The 17,324-nt window shown below is 33.3% G+C and overlaps 1 protein-coding gene across 4 annotated transcripts; it reads left to right on the forward strand.

Annotated features, from left to right (window-relative positions):
* The first annotated feature begins 2,933 nt into the window (after positions 1-2,933).
* Positions 2,934-15,472, forward strand: LOC129002869 (probable cytochrome P450 6a14). Of its 4 annotated transcripts, none has more exons than XM_054430972.1 (6): positions 2,934-3,009; positions 7,120-7,231; positions 8,470-9,383; positions 12,009-12,230; positions 12,803-13,054; positions 15,041-15,472. In XM_054430972.1, exons 3-6 carry the CDS (start codon positions 8,471-8,473, stop codon positions 15,208-15,210), a joined length of 1,557 nt encoding a protein of 518 aa, XP_054286947.1. In that variant the 5' UTR covers positions 2,934-3,009; positions 7,120-7,231; position 8,470; the 3' UTR covers positions 15,211-15,472. The 4 variants fall into 4 exon arrangements, with proteins under 4 accessions (XP_054286947.1, XP_054286944.1, XP_054286945.1 ...); XM_054430969.1 differs by lacking the exon at positions 2,934-3,009 and adding an exon at positions 4,247-4,326; XM_054430970.1 differs by lacking the exon at positions 2,934-3,009 and adding an exon at positions 4,303-4,383.
* Positions 15,473-17,324: the final 1,852 nt, after the last annotated feature.

Raw genomic sequence — 17,324 nt, forward strand, 5'->3', positions numbered from 1 at the left:
CCGATTTTGATGAAAATTGGTACGAACGTGTAAACCTACATTTATTCAAACGAGCTCGCGAACCAGCATGATCTATGGTAGACAGGGTGTTTATTTATTTATAGCATAAAAGTAACATCCTTTAGAGTTTAGTGTATTGTTCCCGTCGTAAGCGTGGTAGCGGAAATGCCGAGATTCCTAGAAAGAGGATGCACCCTCAAAAACATTTAATTAATTCCCAATAAGGCATATGTTCAGGGACCGTGAATTGTTGTCAAACATAGAAGCAATTCTTTATCATAATTTTATTACAATCCATTACAAGTATTGAAATAATTTGTCAACCGACTTATAACCACCAACAAAGACCGTAGCCGATATACCTCTTTGAGAGGAACAGTGGCTTATGATACAATCAGCCAACAAATTATTTGACTGATTCATTAATTACATTATCTATTAACTATATTATTGAAAATTCAAAATGCTGTTGAAAAATATTGTCAAAGCTGCCTTTTACATCAGACTATATCTAGATCACAACAGTTAATCCTGTTTTACAAGTATTCAGTTAGTAGATAGTTTAAATTACAGTCAATACAAGAGTCTAACAGTGCAGAAAAGCAAATTATTGTTTTTAACAAAGCTGCAAAACAAGAGATGTTGTTCAACAGACTTGATTGTACCATTGACTTTATATACATAGTCAATGATTGTACTCAGTCCATCGTATTTGTCTATGGTGATATGAATTCAAACACAACTCTTCTCTCTGCCTCCTTATCTAAAGAGACACAGTATTATATTGTATGTGGTGAGACCTTGATCAACTGAATCTTACACGGAAAAGCATGAACTATAGACATTGCATGGGTTTGTTTAGGAATTTACTGCCATTATACATTTGTAGTAAATTAAAAGTCCTTCTGTAATTCACCAATAGCGGCTTTACTGAGCTTATTGCTGTAAAACAATTTACAGGATGAACAACTTAAATTGTGCAACCATTGGTATCTCGGAAGTTATTTTTAGAGAAAACATTTAGGGGAGAGCATTAGCAACATTAGAGAAAATATGAATTCCACTTTACCAAAATGGCCACTATTTTCTATAGCCTACCGGCTAATTTTAAAATTTCTTATCTGACACATTGTATTTTATGATGGCTTAGAATGTAAATGCAATTTAAAGATTTTATCCTTATCCTCAACCTGTTTACTCAAGGAGATACAGCGTGTTACACCTTGAAAAGAAATGACTTGCTGTGTACATTCTGCATCCTGTAGCTCCTAAACGAGTAGGCTTGGAGAGGAAATGCTTAAAATAGATAAGTCTTAAAATTGTAAAAAGATCATAAGATACATCAAAAGTATGGATTATACTTTTCAAAGGCCAATAATCTTAAAATTTCCTATGTATCACTCTGTATTATTATTAAATACAGTAAGATGAGTTTTTAAACCAGCAATATGTAATGTATTTTAAAGTTTATTGAAATGTCCAACTGTATTGTGAAGACGTACAAAAACTTAATAAGTTCATTTTATAGTTGAATTTTTATTAAAAATAGGAAGTATTGCAATGGATCCACTGAGCATTTGATTTATCTTATCTAGGTCTATATCAGTTTTAATGAAACACCACAGTTAATAGTTTAAACTTGTGTTAATTGGACGAGTTCGGAGTTAGTCAGCCGTGAAACGAATGTTCCAGCGAATTACAGAGTGAAATGTTATCCACGGTTTACCAGGTTTATCATATGAATACATTTTTTTTTCAAAACCGTGTCCTTCTCCAAAGTCTGAAATTTCAATTTTATTACATGCTTTTAAATTATTTATCTTAATTTTCGACAGAATCCCTTGGACAAAACCCTTACAAGCTGATAAATATATAACAATAGATAGATAGAAGATATTTTATCATCGTTTATTTATTACTCCTATACAAGCAGAGACTCAAGGTCTCTTTCCCGGTTATCAAAACAGAAGAACAATTTATACACAAAGAATCTCTAGTCCCTGACCTGGATGATGCCTAAGTTAGCTATTTAATTTAATTTACGGTTACACATTATTAGTATTACACTTGCAATTAATTAAATCCGTTATGTAAGGAAAAACGTTTTTAATCTCACTTGGTTTGGATTTGCTTTCAAAACGACGAGAGCTTCGAGGAGTCAAGTAAGATTCTTATGTATGTAAGGGACAAAATAAGTGACTTCCCTCGCTAAAATGATGCTACCTGTATATATGTTGCAGCTATTTTTAAAGTTGAAAATAGAGCACCTCCTGGCCAAATAAATCTTAAATCTTAAGTTTTTTTTTTTTTTTTTTTTTTTTTTTAAACAAACAATGTAAACGCGTATCCGTTCTATATCCGTCGTTAGATCCACTTGCCTACCCTCTTATGTTCCCAACCGAAGACTTTGGTTGGGGCCCCATAATTTAAACACGCCTAAAACAGGACATATCGTAGAAATAAATTAACAATGCTAGGGTACGTGTCGTACTGGTTGGCGTCAAGAAATGGATTTGGTTTGCTACATTAGGTCGGAAAAAGTTCACTGCTTGACATCTACTTGCTCATAGACTGCACCCGCCTACTGTGCATAAGAGATAACCAAAGCAGTATGAGAGCGCATGAATATTTAGATATTGTAAATTACGTTTATCATTTTACAACATAGTATATTTCATATTCCTATTATCAGCCATAAAAATTATTTTAGTACTCTTTAATTGAGGTCTTGCTGTTTATGTTTTTGCTCTTTATTCTTTTATTACAAGTTACAGTTTTGCTCGATTTCGAGCAACGGGTTATCTAGTATAAATAATTTTTCAACTTCTCAATCAGCATTAATTTTATTAGTTCATTGGTAAGTAAAAGAGTAGATAGATGCAATATGTAGGGATACGTATTTTATTATATATGGCCGTAATTGAACTGAATTAGTGAATTATAACCCATAATTACAAGAATTTTGTTCCGTTTTAGGTAGAAATCCAGTAGAAAGTCAATTGCACAAGTGTAAGTATCTTAATTGATATTATGAGGCCTTACCTTAGCAATCCTGTTTTATTGATCTGAAATTAGTTTCGGGCCCGAAGGTCCATCATCAGTCGGAATCTAGTAGACCAAATGTTTCTATAATAGAATCCACCCGTTGGGTTTCGTAGAAAGTTTCAATACATTTAAGACAATACAAGTCATAATTGATACGAAAAGAATAAAACAATTAGGGTTAAAAACCATGTCTTTTATAATGTCAGATAACCTCACTTTGGTTAGAGAACCTGTTTTTAACCCTAATTGTTTTATTCTTTTCGTATCGACTATGACTTGTATTGTCTTAAATGTTGTGAAACTTTATGCGAAACCCAAAGGGTGGATTCTATCATAGATAAAACATACTCCCTTAGTAGATTTGTCATCCTTATGGAACAGCTGAAGCCAATTTAATTGTTAGTTCTGTACGTCCAACTGTAGAGGTTATGTTTTGTTTACAATTTGTTTCTTGATATTTCAGTCATTTAAAACATAATTTAACCAAATAAAACTGCATAATCATAAACAATAACTGGTCTTCTATTCATATAATCAAATAGTAAAGCACAAATTATGAAAATAACCCTAAAATAATAGAAACAAAATTTTGTCTACACTAGCGATCTGTGTGGACGTACATGAACTAGACACAAAAAACAAGCTTCAAAATGTACAATGGGATGAGGAGTCTAATTCTATTATAGAAAAATTTGGTCTACTAGATTCCGACTGATGATGGACCTTCGGGCCCGAAATTAATTTCAGATCAATAAAACAGGATTGCTAAGATAAGGCCTTATAATATCAATTAATATATAAGCAATTCAGAGGCTAAAATGATTGGTAAGTATCTTACTTAGCACAATTTACATAACTGCTTATAACAATAAAAAATAACCACATGACTTAAAGGATCATAGTTGTCTTAGTTTTTATACCAACTGGCGTATTTGATTGGATGTAGCTTAAATGTATTTATATAATGATGTTGACATTGTTTTTTGCATTTTGGGGACATCAAAATAAAAGTTTAGGTCCCGGGGTTTGGTCTTTCCGTTCCACCCTACGATAATGGCTACTTCCTTATAGGGAAATATGCTAAGTTGTTCCATTTAAAATGCTCACATTTTCTTTTGTTACATTTTTTAACTGCACTAAACATATCGGTCTGCAACACTTAATTGTTATTTTTTACTGTTTCCTCACAAACGTACTGAAGGTCGTGAGTCAGTTGATAACACACATGCAGCAGTATACCTAAGCCTGTGATAAGACCAGGTATTGACAGTATTCATACATGTAAGTACTATTTCACAGTGCCAGAATGTGGAAAACAACATTGTATGCGAAATAACGGTAAAAGTGAATTTATGATAGTGAAATTAGTTTCATCTAGTTTTTCATGTTCTGTTTTAGTTGTTTTACAACTAAGTGTGATTGGTAACGCCATGTATGATTCATCAGTGAGTTTTAGTGTTTACACCGTTTGTGTAACCCCCCCCCCCATCAACCTCCATACGCAAATATATAATATCAATTTAAGTTTTAATATTTCTTGGAAAAGCCTGTTTAATTAGGATTATGGGTTATATTGAACATACTGAAGTACAGTACTCATTTTATAACACCAGCTATAGCCAGGGGTTTTCAAAGACTACTTTTAAAGAGAATATTAGTTGATATTTTCATTGAGTGTGGTACTTCTAAAGTAACTGTTTATTTTAGTATTTCATGCTAGTAAGGCTAAACATGGGGTTTTTATTTTAAACTTGATAAGTACTGTATAATTATATTTTTAACTATATTTCTGAAAAAGATGTTCAAACATTTTATAGAAGGTTTAAATTTATTGTAAACAATCAAGACTGTTGGTTCAATTCTAATGTCTGTAACTTTTCATAATCATGTTTCCATCAGTTGTAGTCCATTATGGTTCAAATGGTTCTCCATTTTTACAAACGTATACTGTATAATAATCACAGGAAAATTTAAACTACATATTTACAGTTTTAACCAAACAGTTGGAAATAAGCATTAATAGATAAGCTATGTACCAAATATGATAATTTTAGCTCTATTCTAATTATGACAAAACACAAAGTAATTGAGTGAAAATTTAAAAACGTACGTTTTCAGGAAAAGCACTTTGCAAATTTTTTCTCCCTTTTTTCAAAACTTTTATTATTTTTTTTATTTCATTAAAATTTTAAGTTTCATAAAATGTCCATGGTAACGCAATATCTTTGGTAGTTTTTTTTAAAAGAGCATCTTTAGTGGAAAAACACAAAATCCTGTCACGACCATAAAAGACGTTTAAATGAATATTAAAAATAGTTAATATTATTTTTATAACTATGTTTTGCTATAAACTAATTTACTTTTATGACCATTATACAATAAAAAGGTCACTGAGCTTTTGGTATATTTGGTCTTTCTAGAAAAAAATTAAAAAACTCAAAAAATTGAAATAAAGCCAATAAAATCTTTTTAAGTTTGTATAACTCCGAAAAAACTCACCTGAGACCCGAAAAATCGTTATGTTTGTATAGAGGTGTGCTTCTTTTGTGTATAAAACATTGAAATATGACAATATTTTAATTTTTGCAATTTTTATGATAGAAATCGTTAACGTGATGGTCAGGGACAAGCGGGACGGTCGTGAATTTTCTGAAATAATCTCAATCTTTCTAAACAGTCCTTCAATTATATTGTTAGTTATAATAAAAATATGTGTTTCAATTGAACTAAACTGTTCAATTTACAAAGTTATTGTCACGACCAAACACACTATAATCCATAAGGCTGGATTGGTCGTGAAAAAACCAGCGATGGTCGTGAAACTTTGGTCGTGAAATTACGTGTTATTAGGCTCTGTTCTGGCGGTAGCCCTGCACCTCATGTTCGAGGATACAAAGTGGACTTCTAGGTTAATCTAGCAATTGAAATATCTAATAAACAAAAATTAACACCATGTCTACTTCATCAAATGACTACGTACGGTCATGGACACACCAAAATTACAAAAAACACAATCTTTCCTTTATTAATCTTGTAATTCCTCCTTTCAACTCGAAACGACCGGCACTACAATCCTGACGTACACCCCGAACTAGTCTCTAAAACCAACTGACTCCATCGACGCCAGGCTTGCCACTGTCGTACTCCAAAGTTGAAAATTTTTCCCAAATGGTCGTGACGCCAAATCGAGGGACAGACTTATTTTGTCATGGTAGTCAGTTTGCAATGACAATAAAATTATAATATGCTAATTTTTTGTAAGTTTAATAACCATTGATGACATAAAAATATGGTTTTATATATTTCGGCATGAATAATTAGTCTAAAAACAGCGTGAAAGTTGGAAAATGTACCCTAGGGACACGTCATGGTCGTGAATTTCGAGACTTTAAAAATATGAAAAAAATACCTAGAACCTATTTAAAACCAAATAAATGTGTGTAACATGTTGCCCCCGTCCCAAAAAATATTAAAACACATAATAATAAACTACAAATCCAGTATCTACGAAGTAAAAGGCCAGGGACATGAAAACGTACGTTTTTAAATTTTCACTCAATTAGAAGTGTGTATTGTTGGTAGCGAGCGTTGCAGGAGGTCTACTATCCACTGAAACGACGTTACTTTTGACCTTTCGGCACTGTTGACTCAGTGAAACTTAACTTGTAGTTTATCGTATTTTGTCACATCAAATCTGCTACACGATTACTAGAAAAATACCGGTATGGATCATAAACATAAACAAATTAAGTTTTTGGCCCGAAAATAAACATGATTTAACATTGCTTAAATGGAACTGCCAAAACATATGTTCAATGCTATTAGTATAGGATTCGGGCCAACAATGTCATTTGTTTATGTTTATGATCCATACCAGTTTTTTTCTAGTATTCGTGATCTGCTGTTGCATTAGGTCAAAGTCACAATGTGTCATCGCTTTAACAGAGACTACGTTTTCAGCACTGACTGTGTTATTTGACTCAATGGGATTTTGACCTACAGACCTCACCAAACATTGTTTGACTTATTGGTACAAGTATAAATTATTTGATATATCGAACATTTGACTTGCAGCAACATTCCCATCTCTGAACAGTGACTCGGCGATTGGTGAGCATTTTGGAAGGGATAATAACAGCTGAATTACACTAGACAGTCCTGGTCTGATCTGACAGCAGTCTCCCAGGTAAGGTCATTTATATACCAGTAGAACATTAATTAATTGTTTGCATTGGATGAATGTTGATTAAATGGATTTTTTACAATTTATTATTATATTTCACTGTGCAAGAATGTTTATTAAATTATGTATTACAGATTTTACAGTCGAAATGTGTTGTTGTTGTTTGATATTTGTTTACATTTATTGGTGTAAATTGTAATATTTAATATTCCTTCAAAGAATTTGGTAGGAAAAATTAAAATCTAAATATATAAAAAGGAGAGTGTGTGTGGGTATGTCCAGAGATTTTTTTTCATGACCACCCACTTCTGCTTGTAGAAGTACATGCTATTGGGGTGCACTGCAAAGTACTATTTCCACCTCAATAGTGGGGTCCATCCCAAGGGCTTTTAAATATCCAAGGTGAGGTTTTATAAAATAAAAGTTTATTGGTTTCCTAAACACCTTATTGATAAGAATTTTAGCATACAATGTGTTATTAAATTTACTGAAAGTACATACATATACGTCTAATAGCACTTCAAACATATATTTACACTACAGTATCATCACAAGACGTAAATTACATATAAAAAATGGAAAGTGGTGATCGATTTCAATTGGATACTCCAATCAACATCAGACCCCAAAATGTATACTTACAAAAAAATGCTATAGCGTGGAGTAGGGGATACGGCAGAGGATTATGTTAGGCTACTAGAAAACGGGGTGCTGATAAACTAATTGAAGGCGAACGTGAAAGCGACAGTACTAATCAATGCTATTAATGTGGCTGCTGTGCGGGTTGTGTCGCTACCAGTCCTGTGAGCGTACAATCATTGAGTATCCCAAATGGGGTGCCAATAACAGTGTTAGGTGACATTTTGTTTTAAATTTAGATTTTGAGAATCGTGATGAATTGTCTGTCAATGCTTTTTATTTATCAGTGATACACAACACTTGGTTTTAAATTTATCTTTCGGTAATGAGAACAGGCTGCCGATGGACCTTCTTATCATTGTTATGAACATTACAAGTAGCTTGTGAGGATACCAAAGAACAGGGTGCCGATTAATCTATTTATACAATTATTACTTAACATTTTTTTTAAACGAACCAAATTTTTAATATGACCAGGCAACATTTATTTGTTTTTGCATGGTATTAGACAATGGACTTCTACCAATAGTCAACAAAGAAATAGTATTTAGTTATTTTACAGAAACTGTATTTTTATTTAATAAAATATCATGTGTTTGCAGAATGGAGTGGGCGCTAGAGGGTGTTTTGATACAAGCCACGTTGATCATCGCCACAATAGCAGGTCTCTTATATTCCTACATCACTAGGAACTACAACTATTGGAAGCAGAAAGGTATTCCACACGAAGAACCTACCTTCCCCTTCGGCAACGGGCGAGATCTTATACTAACAAGAACACATTCGGGCGCATTTTACGAGACATTCTACAAGAAGTTTAAGAAGAATAAGTATGGCGGAATATATGAAGTTCGAAGGCCGACTCTAATCGTAACTGATCTAGACATTGTGAAACAAATCCTAACAAAGGACTTTTATCACTTCGTGGACCGTCCGTTACCTAATAAATCTTCCAATGATTTTCTTTCCAAGCATTTATTTGCCTTGGAGGGAGAAGAGTGGAAAGAAATGAGAACGAAGTTGACCCCGACGTTTACCTCTGGAAAGATGAAACAGATGTTTACGCTGATAGAGAAATGCTCCGAGCAACTTAAGAAACATCTGGAACCATTGGCTTTGAATGATGAAACAATCGATGTCAAGGATTTAACAAGCCGTTTTACCCTCGATATAATTTCCACTTGCGCTTTTGGTTTGGATGTAAACACTTTGCAAGATTCTAATGCTGACATTTTTTATATAAGTCAATTGATATTCAGGCAGTCAAAATGGATTCTGTTCAAACGATTTTTCATGTCGACATTCCCTGTTATGTGTAATGTGTTAGGTATGTCTTTGACGGACGATCGTGCAAAGGATTTTTTTTTAAATTTAACTGAAACAACAGTAAAATACAGAGAAGAAAACAATGTGAGCAGAAATGACTTTATGGATCTTCTGATCAAAGTAAAGAACAATGCTTCTTTGGATGATGACTCTCACGCTCAAAACAAGAATCATGGGTTAAAGGAAAAAGGTAAGAATTGTACTCTTGAATTTTCCATTTCTAGCGAATTTACCATATAGGGAATCCATCTATCTATATAATTAATACGCTACATGAAACTTTGTGAACAATAAGGGTTTTTTGTTTTAAGATTCAACCCCACATATTATATACCAAAAAGTTCGTCTAGATGTGTAGATTTGCAAGCTGGCCTTATATTTTCGAATAAGTCCCTTTTTCTCTGCCCCAGTGGCTTTTAAAGTTCCCATGTTATCCTTATGAAGAACATATTTGTTTATATTTGATAAGCTGGATAATTTAATAGCTGTTTATTTTAGTTGCAATTTGGAAAACTTGTGCTACAAACTTGGTTGAAATAAAATATTTACTAATTGAAAATTTAGGTTGGCGTAAATATTACAATGGAAAAAAAGTGAGAACGCCTGAACAATTTGCTATACTAAATAGAAAACTAAATTAACACAGTACGGTACTGCATTTCTTGAGCAATCATTGAAAGAGTCGATTTGCAAACTATGGAAACATAGAAAAGTCATAGAAGAAATATAAATAACTAGGTGAAACCCGTTGAAATCGATGGGTAGGGGCCTCCTAGTTTGAAATAGCAATGTGGCATTTCCAAAGAGAAAAACATACTGTAAATTGGCTGTTACGTAAATATTGACGTTTACATGCATTGTTAATCAACGTATCTTATAAAAGATAATGTGATCTAGTTTAAAGGAATATGACCTTTCTGTCATGACAGTAGCTGCTTAAATAGTTCTCTTACAGCCAAATTATCGTGTTACTTTCAATAATGTTACCAACTCAGTGGACCACGGTCCGTAATATAGGCCACTGCAAATAATTTGTCAAGATTGGTACGTACCATTTTAGGCAAGGTTTTTGTGTTTGGATGTTATTGGACACGGTAAGAGCACACTGAACTTCTTCTGCAGATGAATAACTGTTGGAGAAATATAAGCCGAATCATAAATGTCACAATGCGTCCAATGCGAGTTTGAGCATTTTGTAACTATATGAGGAAGTTACATAGTACTTTTTAGGCTGCTGCTCAGTGCACTTTAAGAATATATTTTTTAGAGATAAATAAAATTGTTTTTGTTGCTGAGTAGCGCTAGTAAACATGCTCAACTCTTATTTCGTTAGTCTAATAACATTCAAAGTCTCTCTAAGAGTTCAAGAAAATAACATTGCAAATACTTCCTTTGGACAATTCAGTAACTCTCAATAAATGTGTGTTGTTTAAAATACAACTAGTGTCCCTGTTGCTCGAATTCGAGCAATTGCTAAGTATTACAGGCGTTATTTTAATACGAATAACAGTAGTGATGATTCGACTCAAAGATTATGGAAATACTCAACATGTAGATAACAGATCGATATAATCAACATTTCGTTTAAATAACTTATCATGTTTCAAAAGCTGATCTTGTTTTTAGTGTTTTCTACGAATAGCCTTACTCTTAGCCGCATTAGGTTGTCCATAATAAAGATTCTAAATAAAAAAAGCATTATTTATATTTCTTCTCTCCTTGGTGGTGTTCTATGACTTTTCTATGTTTCCATTAGTCTGCAAATCGCCTCTTTCAATAATTACTAAGAAACGGAGCACCTAATTCAGTTTTCTTTGTAGTAGCCTATATCAAATTATCCAGGCTATCTCATTTTTTTCATTGTAATATTTACGTCAACCCAAATTCAAATAGTAAATATTACATTTCAACCAAGTCAGTAAATGATTGTAGCAAACTTATTGACTGTTTACAATTAACATATATGTTCTTCTTCTCAATTTTAATTTCTGACAACAGCTTGAGTTTCATAACAATTTTTGTTTCCCATGTTAATCTTATGGAGAAATACGAAACTTTAAAGGGCCAAAGGGCCTCACTCTCTAATTATTTCCAAAAAAAGAAAGTTTCCTGCACAACTTCACGTTACGCTCTTTCCAATGACACCAAAAACATGTCAATCGGTTTAGTAGTTTCGGAGGAGTAATTGTCACAAAAAACCTGCTTGCGTATTAAATAAGTAAATATAGATTTAAAAATTAACAGCTGTTGCATTAAAAAGTATTATCCACATGGCCAAAATGTAAGCAAATATGTGGAAGGATCTTTTTAAGGCTTCTGGGGCAGAGCCCTAAGGGAATTTACTTCGTTTTTCTTTTGATAACTCATATACAGACCAAGACCTTTCTTTGAAGACCTCTACCAAGTTATGGGTGGTTTTATGAGGTAAAAATTGGGTAATCCATTTTTGAATTTAAATCATAAAATCCCAAGGCAATTTCTTTCCAAACCAATTTGTAGACCTTTAAAAACAAATAATTAAGTGTATTGAAGTGTTTTTATGTTCTTAATGGTAAAGGAGAATATTCACAAGAAAGTGTAAATTTAAATTCACCTGCATTCTTTTGGATAAGAGTCAACTGTTTTCACCTCATTCATTCACCTTCATCTACCCTATCGCACCCTATGTATTTTCCAATCCTTTTAATGCCAAAGTATTGAGTAACTGAGTGAAGGATTCAGATGATCTATTGAAAATTTGTTCTACTTCATAAAATATCTAGATTCTAAATTATTGAACAAATGCAATATCACAGGACAAAATATTTTGTTTTAGCATTGACATTGAAAGAAATGGCTGCTCAAGCATTTTTTTTCTTTGCTGCTGGGTTTGAAACAGCTTCTTCTACAACCACGTTCGTGTTGTACGAGCTTGCACGCAATCCAGACTTGCAGGAGAAGTTGAGACGGGAAATTGACGAAGTTCTGGAGAATCACGACGGAAAAATTACCTACCAAGCAATCCAGGAGATGAACTACATGGAGCAAGTGCTAAATGGTAAGATATAGATTCTGGATCTCGTTATTCATGCCCAACATTGTTTTTTTTTATTCATGCTTACAATTATTGTGAATAAGTCGGTTATATTGTCATAACAATTTTATCTACTTGGATTAATGGATCATATCTTTTGACGCAAGAGGTAGATTTTATGAATAATTCCAGTAAAAAAGATGAATATATTTTGAATAACACTGTAGTTTTTAACCACTTAAAATATTTGGAAATCAGCAAACCACTGAAATATTGATTAGAAGACAAAAACTTTCCCGCTCCGGACCATAAACAATAAATTAGATATTTTCCAATTGTTTTATCGTGCATTTTGCATTACGAAAATAGTACTATTTGTAATGTAAAATATATCTGTCAAGCAATAAGCTCATTTGTTCCTTCTACAAAGATTCAAGATAACACAATAATATTTTTTTTTTATTTCTTCTTTGATTCCAAAACAATATACAGTATTGGCAACTAAAACAAAAGAGATTTGATCATTCTTTACCATAATACTTAAGCGTGAAATCAATTTAAAAAGGAATCAATTTAAAATTTAAAATCTGTTTCAGAAACATTGCGTATGTATGCATCAGTTCCAGCTTTGATCCGCAAGTGCACTGAGCCGTATAAAATACCAGACAAAAACGCAACTCTGGATCTCAATGTAAAAGTTGTAATTCCAATCTATGCTATTCACCATGACCCAGATATTTACCCAGAACCATTCAAATTCGACCCAGAAAGATTTAGTGAAGTAAATATCAGAAGTAGACACAATTACTCCTTCCTACCTTTTGGCGAAGGTCCACGAGTGTGTATTGGTGAGTAAGAGAATTAATTAATTAATTAACACTTAAAAAAATAATTGTATAACCTCTTAATTAGTTTTACACCTAATGTTTTTTTTACGTATATTCACCATTTAATTATTTACAGGGTGCAAAATATAAGCAGAAATATGTTACATAGATTGACAATTTTGACTTAACATAATCAGATTATTATTAAAAATATTTCTCAGATTTTTTTATTCATTCCTATAGCAGTAGATGTATTTATAAATGGGTTGGATTTTGCTTGTACAAAATCAGGATGTTAGTACAATGGCCATGACCTTGGTCAAATTTGCTTCTTGGTGTGAGGATTTATGATAATGATACTAGGAGTTTGTTGTTAAATGTTGTAGTTTGCTTGTTTATGGATATATTTCGATCAAAATTGGCAAATTTATTTATTGTATACTAAGTGTTCTATTTCTAATCCAAGAATATTAAACACACATCTTGTTTCAACAAACTCTATTTTAAAACTAAACCAATGTTTACAAAAACATGTTTACCAAAATCATCTGTCAACAAAAGATATTTAAACACAAATAAATCATATGACTTAAAGAACAGACTTAATAAAACATCTCGCCTCAAGATGTCTACATCTTCATGAAGCTCGGTACCGCCTCGGTATCTTGATGGACCTTTCGTAACGGGTAACTGTGCCAGCACCTGGATGATCACGTGAGTTAGATGGACAATTAAGGACCGTAGATGAACAGTTTGAAAGAATACAATCTTCTCCGTAGTGTGGTGCAGGAACTAAGAACTTCCGGTTTCGTTGAATGGTTCTCTTGTCAGTTTCCACAAGGTAGGAATGTGGTTCGTTCAATTTCCTGACTACCTTACCATGTCTACGTGGTGATCCATACCATGCTTCCAGCTTCTAATTCACAAGTCACTCGCTCCATGTTGTTTATCAAATTGCATCTTATACTTCGGCTGGTACTTAATTGAGAGTCCAGCTGGAGTCTATCACTTAGAGCCTCATCTTTCATACCAATAATGAGGACGAGAAGCATCATCTCATCGTTTAGTTCACCCCATGCGCACGTTTCCGCAAGACCATGCAAATCTGTTATGAATTTTTCAGATGGATCACTCCCTTGCTTGTGTCTCAAAAATTTTGTTCTCTCATAAATTATATCCCGTCTTGGCACAAAGTATTCATCAAAGGCCCGAAGAGCCACGTCATAAGTATTAGGTTTAGGTGAAAACTAATCGAAAATATCTTCACTTCTACTACCGATTGTAAACAAAAGTACATCGATTTGCCGAGCGTCAGAAGTGCTATCCAGACCGCAACCCCGTCTGTACCTTTGAAAGCGATGCCACTCATTCGGAGTAAAAGAGAACGTTTCCGGAGTTGGTAACGTGATATTGATCATCGGAGTATGAGTACATATAACTGCATTATTTTCTCTGTTCGTATGTCCCAATGCAAAACCTCGTGACTCATCTTTAGTCTTTCTAGAGCCCCTTTCTGAAACGTAATTGAGTTCACTTTGGGCGTTGTCCTCATACCTTTGCCTCCGAGTATTTAATTTTTTTCTGCTCTTACTTGACATTATGCGTGGTTTTAGACTTTCAGTTCGTTAAAAATGCACTACGCTGCCACCATGTTCTATTTATAATCCAAGAATATTAAACACACATCTTGTTTCAACAAACTCTATTTCAAAACTTAACCAATGTTTACAAAAACATGTTTACCAAAATCATCTGTCAACAAAAGATATTTAAACACAAATAAATCATATGACTTAAAGAACAGACTTAATACAACACTAAGCTATTATTATTTTACAAAAAAAAAACAACACTTAAATAGTTTCCTTGTAGCAGAAAAGCTAGGTACTCGTTAAACCTAATATTATTTAAATAGATTTAATTGCAAATCAATTCACACAAATGGAAATTTGCTTAGTTGGCACGTTTGCTGCGGAGAGGGTATTTTAATTAGAACTTGTTTTACAGGTATGAGATTTGGCAAGATGCAGGTGAAGGCTGGATTGAGTACAATAATATCTAACTATGAGTTGAGCATTACACCAGAAACTCCCATACCCGTGGAGTTAACTCCTAACAGTATAGTGACAACTTCCGCCAAACCGATGAAGTTGCGGTTCTCCAAGAGATCATCATAGAACCAATAGTGTGCCAATGGGCAAGTTAGTGAGAAAGTGTTTCGTAAAGGTGCTCTTCGACTATCTAAGGACTAGAACCGAACAATAAAACTGTGTTAAAGAACAATTTAAAACTAAAGCAGAACCTTTTGATTCTATAGAACTAAACCTTCCATCCCAATGTTGAAGTTGGTTACAGAGACTAAAAAACTGTACATTAAAAATTATCTTGTTATTGTTAAGGAGAAAACAAAATAGTTCGCTTGATTATGGATATATTTTGATAAAAATTGGAAAATTTATTTCTTTCATCCTACACTATAACATTTTTATAAAAACAACACATTTTCTTATCGTAGTTCCAAAACTATGTATTTTAATCTAATGTTTTAAAAAGGTTGAATATGACTATTTATGGAAAACTTTGAGGTAAAATCAAGACAAATTGAAATTCGCTTAGTCTGCAGATTCGGTACTAATGGTGATATTTTGATAAAAACACATCAATATATATATACAGGGTGGTAAAAAAGTCCCAGGACAGTTAAATATTTTAAAAAATGATGCAGATAGAGCTACAATACTTGGTACAAAGTTACAGGGCATAAAACTCTATTTTAACACATATTCAATGATCCAATAACTCTTCAGCGGGACGGCCCACAAGGAGTCGGAAGAAAATCTTAAATGGAAGCATAGGTCAAATCAAATACCTACGTCAAATACCTGCCTAGGATGCACATCAAATTAAAGGTATTTTTTAGTAGAATACAATGCCGCAAACTGGACTTCAAAAGGTTGATCCTGCGCAAAATGACAGTTGTTCAAAGATTCATTTAATTTACATTGCTATTATACGCTTACTCCTCAGGGGGCACAGCCCTAGGAATCGGAAGAAAATTGTTAACGTAAGCATAGGTCGATATACACATCAAATTAAAGGTCTTCACTAGTAGATTACGATGCCGTAAATTCAAGCTCAAAAGAATGCCTGAGTAAAAAATGGCAGTCGTTCAAAGATTCATAATGGCGGATTGAAGAAATCTTTGAACATCTGCCATTTTGCGCAGGATCAACCTTTTGAAGTACGGTTTGCGGCATTGTATTCTACTAAAAAATACCTTTGATTTGATGTGCATATTGACCTATGCTTCCATTTAAGATTTTCTTCCGACTCCTTGTGGGCCGTCCCCCTGAAGAGTTATTGGATCACTGAATATGTGTTAAAATAGGGTTTTATGCCCTGTAACTTTGTACCAAGTATTGTAGCTCTATCTGCATTATTTTTTAAAATATTTAACTGTCCTGGGACTTTTTTACCACCCTGTATATATATATATATATAATACGCTAAGCCGATTTTTGTAAACAGAACTCCTCCCTCATTTTTTGACTGATTTTGATGATTGAAGTGTCAAATAAATGGCCCTAATCTGTAGTTTTGCAAATTGTTTTTAGACTTAGTTAAAGATGTTAAAAAAATCCGGCTTTGCTCTGGAAGTAATAAGTCCTGCAGTCTGTGGTTAAACTTAAAAACTATTTCAAACTATGACCATATGTTTAGTTGTAAACAAAGAGAATCGAGTTTGACAGTTTGATCCAATGTCGACGGATAGCGCCACCGTCCCGAAACTTTTACCCTTAACTGTACTTAATTTATGCCTTTTCTTAATATTATTTACGTATTTGCACATCTACATGAAAATATCTTTAATTTGACACCTCAAACGTTAGAATCCGTCCAGCCGTTATCGAGTTATGACTGTGAAAAGAAAACTGCTTGCGTATTAATATATAGGGTGAGTTTTATTTGTCCCCCCGATCTTTTTTCTCCATTTTTTTTTAATATCAATCCCAGACCACTTCCAAACATTGTTGGGTAGTAAGTACTTAATTTTGACAAGGTGGTCATTTCCGGCCGCCCTCTTGGATCCGCCATTTCGGATGCAAAATATTTTTCTCAAATGTAAAGGTGGGGTTGTGACCCATTATTTCGGACTAGAATTTTACCCTGATTACAATGCCGCAAACACTTTTTAAAAATCTTGATCTATTCCAAAGTTATGAGGGCTTTCTAAAACTTTATTTTTAACCCATTTTAACATTGTGCATGTACAAACTAAGACCGTAATCTC

Source organism: Macrosteles quadrilineatus, unplaced genomic scaffold, assembly GCF_028750875.1.
Source record: "Macrosteles quadrilineatus isolate MER2022 unplaced genomic scaffold, UCM_ALF_1.0 Scaffold_9__3_contigs__length_116548681, whole genome shotgun sequence".
NCBI lineage: Eukaryota > Metazoa > Arthropoda > Insecta > Hemiptera > Cicadellidae > Macrosteles > Macrosteles quadrilineatus.

Coding starts and splice junctions, on each gene's coding strand:
- LOC129002869 (XM_054430972.1), top strand. CDS start 8,471: ATGGAGTGGGCGCTAGAGGGTGTTTTGATACAAGCCACGTTGATCATC. Junction 12,231..12,802: donor CATGGAGCAAGTGCTAAATG/GTAAGATATAGA, acceptor AATCTGTTTCAG/AAACATTGCGTATGTATGCA. Junction 13,055..15,040: donor AGGTCCACGAGTGTGTATTG/GTGAGTAAGAGA, acceptor CTTGTTTTACAG/GTATGAGATTTGGCAAGATG.